At 46.3% G+C, this 10,399-nt stretch overlaps 1 protein-coding gene across 1 annotated transcript in view; it reads left to right on the top strand.

The window, feature by feature from the left end:
• The first annotated feature begins 530 nt into the window (after positions 1–530).
• The window catches only part of LEMD3 (LEM domain containing 3), a 68,337-nt gene continuing 58,468 nt past the window's right edge, over positions 531–10,399 (top strand). The window contains exon 1 of the mRNA XM_089674152.1: positions 531–1,581. Within this exon, the coding sequence (XP_089530278.1) occupies positions 567–1,581 (1,015 nt within the window). The 5' untranslated portion in view covers positions 531–566. The remainder of the gene's footprint in view (positions 1,582–10,399) is intronic.

The raw sequence follows: 10,399 nt of genomic DNA, 5'->3' as shown, positions 1-10,399 counted from the left end.
TCGGAGTCCGATCCATTATGCTCAATCTGCAGATCCGTTCTGCGGGGATGGTCGGAGGGGGTGTCACCAAGTGTTACTGCACCAGGTGACACCAACCCTAGGGACGCCTCTGTCGGAGACACTATGGTCAATTCTAAAGAACAAGGTTCGGCTCGCTTTCTGCCTCCAGCATCTTTGCAGGAACTGGAACAATGTTTGAATTTTTGGAATATCAGATTCCATTATCCACCATCGAAGACTCATAGCTGTCAATTCCCAGGAGAATTCATGCCGCCTTTGATGCCAGAGGCGGTCCATTAGGTAACAATGTTGTTCTTTTATCTGGTGTTTCCAACATTTTGTCCAACCCCTGTATGTGGAGTAATAGGCGCTCCTCAGTCTGTGGGACACAACGAAGAGCAGCCAGACCGGCGCTCACGCCTATCCACACTCCACCGCTAGGAGCGCTCCAAGCAGCAGACGGGCTCCCGGGTGAGCGGCGGGTCTAGTTCACAGTCTAGTTCGCTGACGTCAGTTCCGGGGCACAGTGGGCGCGTGCGGAGGGGGGGGGCCGTGAGCCCAGACGAATGGTCAAAATGGCGGCCGCTCAGTTAACGGATGAAGAGCTCGTCTTTGAGTTGAGGCGTTCGGGTATGATGCCGGGGCCGGTGACGGATAGCACCAGGCCGGTCTACCTGAAGAGACTGAAAAAGCTGCGCGAGGAGCAGAGGAACCGGGCGGGGAAGATGCGGTTGACCAACAGCCTGGCGGCGGCGGGGCTCTTGGAGAGCGGAGGAGCCCGCCCGTTAGTCGTGGAGGTGACGCACAGGAGAAGCAGCCGACCGTCATCTCAGACGGAGGCCGGAAAGTCTCCGGTGCTGCTCGGCTTCAGCTCGGATGAATCTGACTCGGATATCCCCCAAGCGGCGGTCAGGAGCCCGGCCCAGCGGGACTGTGTGGAGCCGATAGACGGGCGGAAGGCGCCTGTATGGTGGGGGGCGCGCAGGCCACAACACCACCACCCCTCCTCGGAGGATGAAGAGGACAGGAAGAGCAGGGCGGTGAATGGCAGCCGCCTCTCCTACTGCCGGGACTGTTCGGACTCCGATGAGGAGGAGGAGGCTGCGAAGGACGAGGCGCTGAGCCGCCGGAGCAGACGGAATGTGAGCAGACAGGCCCGGGATAACGGCATGGAGCCTCCCGACACAGCGGCCTGGGACAGGGACGAGAGCCAAGTGTCTGCCAGACACCGGACCGCCAGGAAGTCTCCAGACAAAAGCAACAATCACCTGGGGGCCAGCCACAGCCACGACGGCGGCTCCACAGCCCGCCTGTACACGGCCAGCAACAGCATTCCCGGCCGGATCCCCTACTCCAACCATGCCGGGCCCAACCACACCTACTACAGCAAGAAGAAGCCGCTGCCCGAGCCCGAGGAGGAGCTCCTCCAACAGTTCAGGAGTGCCGAGGTGTCCCCCACCGGCGGCTTCAGTGCCCACTACCTGTCCATGTTCCTGCTCACTGCCGCCTGCCTCTTCTTCTTCTTCCTGGGGCTCACCTACCTGAGGATGCGAGGCACGAGCCTTGCTGGGGAGGAGAGCAGTAAGTATATGCCACATCTAGCCGAACTGGTCCATTGTTAAGGCTGGGCATAGATTGTGCTCCACATTAGGGCCACCGTACACCAATTCACTCCAGTCCCCCGTCCATGCTAACCAACAGCAAGGATGGAGGAATCTCCGTTGTAGTCCCAGTAACTGCCAAACAGTGATTGCGTCTGATGGGATGATACATCTGATAGGACGCAGCCACTGTTTGGCCGATAATTTTCAACACAGTTCTAATAAAGCCATAGACACGGGTCAAATGTTGACAGTTTCAACTGAAACCAACTGACATTTGGCCTGTCTACATCAGCCTGTTCAACAGAAGCTGTTTGGGTGTGCTGGAAAACCAGCATCCGATCAGTGCTGGCAGCCAAGGGCTGCGAACACTGACTGGTGTTTTCTGGAGGAGGGGACATTTGATGGAACAGTGAGCTCCTCCCGAGCTTTGTTTTTTTTTTTTTTTTTTCGTTCAGCCCACTGGGTTGAATGAAAAAAAAAAAACTGATAATGTGTACTAGGCATAAGGCTACGTTCACATGGCTATAAAACATTTACCAATCTTACTAACAAAGTGTTTTTGTTTTTTTCTAGCACAAAAGTTCCTGTGTAATTGTTTATTATAGGTACTTATATAGGGGGGGGCAGTTATTTGGCTCGTTCACACCATTTAACAGAGACATCAGTTTTTCTGCATGCATTCTGCAGGGGCACAATGAAATCACTTGTTCTCTATGTGCCCTGTTCACACCACAACACTGGTATCCAGTGCGGATTTGTTTCTGTGTCAGAGTCTGCAACGGGTATAAAACTCATTGAAGCGCGCATGAAAACTGATATCTCTGCAAGTGAAATCTGCGTGTCAGTTTCCATCTTTTTCTGTATGTATGGTGGGAATGAGGTCTTATGCAGAGCTTTAGTGCTGGTTCATATATATGCGGATTGGATGCTGTTTGAACATGACGTGAAAAAAATTGCTTCCTATGCTGCCTATTCACATATGTCTGGCGTACTGGCAGTGCGGCTTCAGTGTGGTTTGAAAGAGTCCTGTACAATTTCTGAGCAGTGTAGATCAGTACAGCTGTGGATTAAAGGCTATTGACTTCTATGGGAACTGTTTCTAAACCGCACATGTGTGAACAGGATAAGATCCAGAGCTAATCCTGACATAAACCTGACTTGAACCGCTGAACAACTACAATAAGCTGTGAAACCTGAGCTTCAATCTGCACTGCACATGTGTGAATCAGCAATTACATGAATATTGTACATTCACATCAGTCCCTGCCCTCAAGGGGCGTACAATCGAAAGGTCCCTAACTCACATACTAGTGTCAATTGAGTCCAGAGCCAATTAATCTACCATGTCTTTGGAGTGTAGGAGGAACCCATGCAGGCACAGGGAGAACATACAAATTCCAGGCAGGTAGAGTCATGGTTAGATTCAAACCAGGTATCAGTAAATCCTTGCGTAAAAATTGTCCTTTTTTTTTTTATTTTTCTAATATTTGTATCTGACACATGTTTATGAGCACAATATACTTCAGCACAATTATAGTAGTAAAACTATTCGTGGTGCACAGAAATTAAAATTCTGGTAACAAAAATGTAAAATGCACTTGGCCAAAAACTGAAATGCGCAGTTTTTAAATAAATTTTTTTGGAAAATACACTTTGATTAAAAAAAAATATATACCCTAATTTTGTTGTAAAATGATGTTATGGCAAGTAAATAGATACCCAACATGTCACATTTTAAAATTGCACACGCTCATGCAAACTGTGGTACTTAAAAATCTCCATGGGTGATGCTTTACAAATTTCTACAGGTTAGCAGTGTAAAGTTACAGAGGAGGTCTAGTGTGAGAATTATTGCTCTTGCTCTGATGTTCGTGGCGATACTTTACGTGCGGTTTGAACACCATTTACATATGTGTGCATGGCCTATGTATGAGTTTAGCACTACGTGCAAGCACAGGGGGACGGGGACACTTTAACCTCTTGGCGCCTCCCAGCCCTTTAAGAGTTTCAGAAGCCGGGGGGTGATTCCCCATCACGGTGGTCACATGGTCGGAAAAGGTCCCGACCGAAAGGGGAGATCGGGACCTTTCCGGGAGTCGCGGACAAATGTGCTGGGAGCACGCAGGGTGTGCTCTCTCAGCACTTATGTATTTTCTAATTGCACGCAAATATGCGGCCACTCGGCATCGTGGCCCAGACACTGAGAGGCCGCATATTTGTGTACGATCGGCTTCAAGGGGTTAAACTTTTTTTAATGAGTTTTTTTGCATTGTCCCTTTTAAACAAATATAATCACTTTTATTCTTTTCACAAGAAATGAATGCATCCCTTGTGATAGAAATAATTAGTGACAGGTCCTCTTTATGGAGAGATATGGGGTCAGTAAGACCCCACATATCTCCTCTGCAAAATAAAGCATTGGATCAAAAAAAAGCATTGGTTTAGTGCAGAGAGATGAGTGGAGACCATCTTTCCTTCACTCATCTCTATGCCCAGCGCTGGGATCGTTCAATGGTTTTTAAGGTAAGGCTGAGAACTACCAAGCAGCGGCGAGGGGCTGGGTTTTTTCGTCACCTGCATCGGTGCTTTTTTTCCATTACGGCTGAAAGCGGTGTTTTTGGCCGAATCGTTTCGGCCACCGAAATTTCGGTGCATCCCTAAAGACTCTCTCCTCCAGTGTTTCACTGCTGCTGACTCTATGGTGTCCGTTTATGAACCAGCGGTAATAGATCGCTGCTCAGTTCTCCGGCATTCTTGAACACAGTTCTCCTGCGAATGCCTTTTATGAAGCAGTTCTCCGAACGAAGGAAGACCGGTCCAAACGCTGGAAAACGGCTGATTTTACTATAATCTCGCGAGATTACAGTAAAATCCGTTTAAGCAGAGGTAAATTATCTGCTTAGTTTGCAGTCCCTCCGTATCTTCAGTTCTGGGCTGGAGAATCTGGAGGGAGAACACAGATCGCCAGTGAAGGGCTGAACATGTTCTCCGCTGATCTCCTAAGTGTCATAAACTGTCAATGACTAGAGAATAGCTGCGATCCTCTGAATCGCAGCTATTCTCTGTGTTCTAAACGGACACCTATATGCGTTCCCACATGTACAGATTAAAACTTTACAGTCACTGAATCTAATATTAAGTGCACTATATATGTGAAATTTGCACATAGGTTGTGATATGCCCTTTATATGTGGGATTTGCACAAATGGTATGCACTGTAATTTTAGAGCACATGGGTATTGTGCGGCACTGACATTTATATTTGTGTCCTCAGATGCAGGTTTTTAAATTGTTACAGATCTGAAAGCGGTGCTTGTTTACACACCTCTGTTTCCATGGAAACGTAGCTTTGTTCAGATTGATAAATAAGGCCTCATGTATGCTACGCTAAAAAAAAAATGCTGTTTTTACAGCCATTATTATTCTGGCCAATGGAATCTGTTAACGTTCAAAGGCTTAAGGTACCTAACCTTGTGTGCAGTATGTGGTTTTAGGCACATTTGTTTTTTTTTTTTTTTTAAAGCATCTTTTCCCTTGCCAGGAGTTCTGGCGTTCAGAGGAGAAAGGCAAACGCCCTGTGTGTATGAGGCATAAAAAACACTTTTAAAATTATGGCCATGTGAATGAAGCCTAAATTGACTCGTCAAGCTGGGTGGTACTTGCAGGACCGCCCACTGTTACGGTTTTAGCTGATGTAATTAAATTTGAGCCATGTATGTCCAGCTTAATGTGTAGTTACGAAGCCAATGTAATATTGCAGCTTGCCAATCCTTAACCAGTAGGGACTGTCTACCACAGATTTATTGCAGCAAAGCAGCCCTGCTGCACCGCATCATGTGCATGATCCAGCTTTTCCAGGTAGGGGGTGTATGCACCTGCAGCCCTCGCTGTGCTGTCATGCACTACAGCACAAGCCGATCAGCAAATCCCGGCCAATGATTTATGGCCAGAACTCGCTTAGCGAATGACAGAAGAGAGCCCAATGGGTCTGTGTGTTTGTTTGTTTTTTTGTTTTGTTTTTTTTTTTTTCCCCTCCCTGCAAAGTAGCTTAGTTAGAGCAGCATACACTGCTCCAAACAGTTAAAGGAACACTTTGAAACCACATGAGCTCTCAATGGGGAAAAATATGCTGACTATCTATATTGATATGGACTGGGTAATGTGTTAGGAACATAAGGATGCCCCATCGTTTGATGGAAATGAAAATTATCAGCCCACAGAGGACTGAATTCAAAGACACCCCGAAAATCAAAGTGAAAAAATGATGCAACAGCCTAGTCAATTTTGCTGAAATTTCATTGCAGCAACTCAAAATGGTACTCGGTAATTTGTGTGGGCCCCACGTGCTTGTATGCATGCATGACAATGTCGGGGCATGCTCCTAATGAGACAGTGGATGGTGTCCTGGGGTATTTCCTCCCAGATCTGGCATTGTCGTGCACCACGAGGAACCCCACTGTACCAACGTAGGGTCTGATAATGGGTCCAAGGATTTCATCACGATACCTAATGGCAATCAGGTGCAATTGTCTAGCCTGTAGAGGTCTCTGCATCCCTCCACAGATGTGCCTCCCCAGACCATCATTGGCCCACCACCAAAATGGTCATGCTGAACGATGTTACAGGCAGCATAATGTTCTCCACGGCTTCTCTAGAACCTTTCACATCTGTCACATGTGCTCAGGGTGAACCTGCTCTCATCTGTGAAAAGCACAGGGCGCCAGTGGTGGACCTGCCAATTCTGGTGTTCAATGGAAAATGCCAATTGAGATATCTGGTGCTGGGCAGTGAGCACAGGGCCCACTAGAGGACACCGAGCCCTCAGGCCACCCTCATGAAGTCTGTTTCTGATTGGTCAGAGATGTTCACACCAGTGGCCTGCTGGAGGTCGTTTTGTAGGGCTCTGGCAGAGCTCATTCTATTGCTTATTGCACAAAGGAGCAGATACCAATCCTGCTGATGGGTTAAGGACCTTCTATGGCCCTGTCCAGGTCTCCTAGAGTAACTTACCTGTCTCCTGGAATCTCCTCCATGCTCTTGAGACTGTGCTGGAAGACACAGCAAACCTAGCAATGGCACGTGCTGATATGCCATCCTGGAGGAGTTGAACTGCCTGTGCAACCTCTGTAGGGTCCAAGTATCTCCTCATGCTACCAGTATGACACTGACCCTAGCCAAATACAAAACTAGTGAAAAACAGTCGGAAAAGATGAGTAGGGAAAAAGTCAGTGGCCCCCAGTTGTAAAACCATTCCTGTTTTGGGGGTTGTCTCATTATTGCCCATCTAGTGCACCTGTTAATTTCATTAACACCAAAGCAGCTGAATCGATTAACAACCCCCTCTGCTACTTAACTGATCAAATCAATATTCCAGGAATTTAATTGACTTGATGCTTTACTCTGATTAAAAAGTGTTCCTTATAATTTTTTGAGCAGTGTACTTTACACACATTACAGTTAACCCTTTGCCTCTAGATGTTAACCCCTTCCCAACCAATGTCATTAGTACAGTGACAGCATATATTATTAGCACTGATCACTGTATTTGTGTCACTGGAGATGTCGGTGTCATTTAGTCAGTTCCCACCCAGCATCAGTCAGATTGCTCACCACACTACAACAGTCCCACTATAAGTCGCGGATCACTGCCATTGTATTAAAAAAAAAAACAAATTCCGGTGTGCAAATATTCCATGGTTTGCTGACGGTATAACTTTCATGCAAAACAATCAATATACATTTTTGGGATTTTTTTTTTTCTTTCTACCGAAGACGTAGCAGAATACACTTTGGCCAAAATTTGACAAAATGTGATCTTTTTAAATGTTTTGGATATGTTTTATAGCAGAAAGTAATTTTATTTTTTAATATATAATAAGATAAATAAAACAGTGGTGGTCAAATACCACCAAAAGAAGCTCTGTGTGAAAAAATTATATAAATTCCATTCATGTAATGTTGCATGACTACGCAATTACCAAGTAAAGTAGCTCAATACCGAATATTAAAAAGAGTTATGAAGGGAATAAAACCATCCAAAACTTAAGTGGTTAAACATGGCTGCATTGATTTTTGCCTCTTATCCCCTTTTGTTTTCATTTAGTGATCTGGCTAGTAAGTTGCTTTTTAGGCTAGGTTCACACATGCAGGGCGGAAACACGTGCATAATCGCATGCCTTTCCAACCATGGGCAAACATCACTGCTCTTTAGCAGACGTGTGGGGGTGCCATTACTTTTGTATGGCACCCCACACTTTGGCAAATCACTATGTTTTCAAACATGCAAAACCGCATGGTGCCACAGCACCAACCGATTTTATGCACCGTACTTTTAGAAGAGGGTCAGGGACTTCTTTCCCCACATTTCTGATACAGCAGCCTGTTCAAATGAATGAATGGGTTGCTTTACACATGATGTATACACACATGCACACACAAGTGACGGCAGCATTGTCTGAACTAGTATGTGTTCACCACTATGTGTGAGCACGGGGGGACAGGGGCACTTTAAACTTTTTTTTTTTTTTTTGCACTCTCCCTTTAAAAAAAAAAGTTTAATCATTTTTATTCCTATCACATAATATTGAAATAGTGATCGGTCCTCTTTATGGAGAGATATGGGTCAATAAGATCCCACATCTCTCTGCAATGTAAAGCATTGGATCAAAAAAAAAAGCATTGATTTAGTGCTTTAAAAAAAATGGTGGGAACCGAAAGTGGCATTGCACCGGTCCTCCAAGGGCATAGAGATGGGTGGAGGCCATCTTCCCTTCACTAATCTCTATGCCCAGCGCCGGGATCTTTCAATGGCTTTTCAGGTAAGACTGAGAACTACCGAGGGGCAGGGTTTTTTCGGCACCTGTATCGGTGTTTTGTTTTTTTTTTTTTTTCATATCGCCCTACAGCCGTTAGGGGGGTTTTCGGCCAAAATGTTTCGGCCACCGAAATTTCGCTGAACCCCTAATACTTTAAATATGTGACTAACTAACAAATTAAAAATGAACTCCAGCTAACTAAGACCTCCTTCCCTTTACAACTGAGAAAGCTGCAGTCTTGACCGCTGTTTGACAAGCAGTTGCACATTTGATCAGTTATAACACCAGGCATTTTGATGGCTTGATATGTCGGTTTAGTGCACAAGTAAGAGAGTTATCACGGCATGCCTTGAATGTTTCGATTTTGGAAAATGGTTAAAGTTCTCTACCTTAGAAACAAAGAAAAAAAAAAAAAAAAGGCCATTAGATGCTGACTTAATAGTAGGACACTTGCCTATCCAGGGATTCAGCACGGTTCTCACCTGAGTGGGCTCTTCACCCGTCTGAGTCCCCAGTTATTTTGGTAAACCAGGTGTGACTGCTTGTGGCTTCATAGCTGGCTTCCCACTGCACATGCACAGCCACTCTGCATTTTGAGAATGGTCCTGCAACCTTCTGGGACCTGTGACATGTCCCAGAAGGCTGCGGGGGAAGGCCAAACTTCTGCTCGGATTGCCGTAGCACTTCGACTGGAAGTGGAAGCAGGTACCCCCACCATTGTTTTTCATTTCACTTTTGTGCACCATTTGATGCAGCGCTGCATATTTATATTACATAAATTAAAAAAAGTGCCAACTTGGTTGTAAAGGCTCAAAGTTTTTATCTTCATGCTTATTGTGCATGAATGTTAAAAACCTGTGTGCAGCAGCCTCTCCAGCCCCCCAATGCTTACCTGAGCTCCATCGCGATCCAGTGATATGAGGGGGCGGGCAGCACCGAGGCTGTGTGTGTGAATGGAAACACAGAGCAGCGGCTCAGGAGCGAGACTGCTTGGGTGCCCCCATAGTAAGCTGCTTGCTCTGGGGACACACGGCAGGAGGGAAGGGCCAGAAGCGCCGGCGGACCCGAGAAGAGGATTGGGGCTGCTCGGTGGAAACCACTGTACACTGCAGGTAAGTATTGACATGTTTGTTATTAGAAACTGTCCAGCCATCAAATGGCTGGTGTCAGAACTGATCATATGTGGAGAACAATGGTAACTGCAGATCAAACATAAGCAAAGATGGCAGCTTTCTTGGACGTAAAGAATATGAGGGTTTATTTACATTTGAAACCATTAGGTTTAGTTTTGCTTTAAACGGTTACAGTAACAAGACATTTTGGGATAAAGGTATTACATAAATAAAAGCTGGTCATTGTTGGCACCCCTGTCATTGTTAAAGTGGAACTAAAGTCCCGATACTTACCTCTTTTGTATCGGTCTGAAGACCTGTGCTGGCATCTTCTCCCTGGATTATTCTGGGTGCCGGGCAGTGCTGTGGTCTGACATCATTCCTGCATCATTCCTCCTGTTCAGGAGTTTAGTTGTCCCATCACACAGGCGCTGTGCTGGAATGTAAACTGAGCTGTGTAAGCCAAGCTCAGGGTACATTTCAAGGAATATTGCAATCGGCAGGTATGCTTCTTTATATTTCTCTTCTGCAATAAGACCCGGCCTGCTTGCAGTCTTTAAATCTAGGACTTTAGTTCCACACGAAGGCTAGGGGTTCACACCTGTGTGGTTGTTGCTGCGGGACCGCACCTGTTGCCGCAACAACTTGCACAGAAAAACGTGTTGCTGCTCAAGGGATGCCATTTACTCCAATGGTACCCCCACACTCTGCAAACCACAGTGCATTTTAAAAATGGAGCATGACCTGTTTCCTGTGTTTTCAGGAGCGAGACTGCTTGGGTGCCCCCATAGCAAGCTGCTTGCTCTGGTGGCACACGGCAGGAGGGAAGGGCCAGGAGCACTGGTGGAATGGGATGCCGTGCCCGCGC

The sequence above is a fragment of the Staurois parvus genome, unplaced genomic scaffold (genome assembly GCF_062004578.1).
Source record: "Staurois parvus isolate SC_StPar_1 unplaced genomic scaffold, SC_StPar_1.0 ptg000147l, whole genome shotgun sequence".
Taxonomy (NCBI): Eukaryota; Metazoa; Chordata; class Amphibia; order Anura; family Ranidae; genus Staurois; species Staurois parvus.
This window is presented reverse-complemented; position numbering and strand designations above follow the sequence as displayed.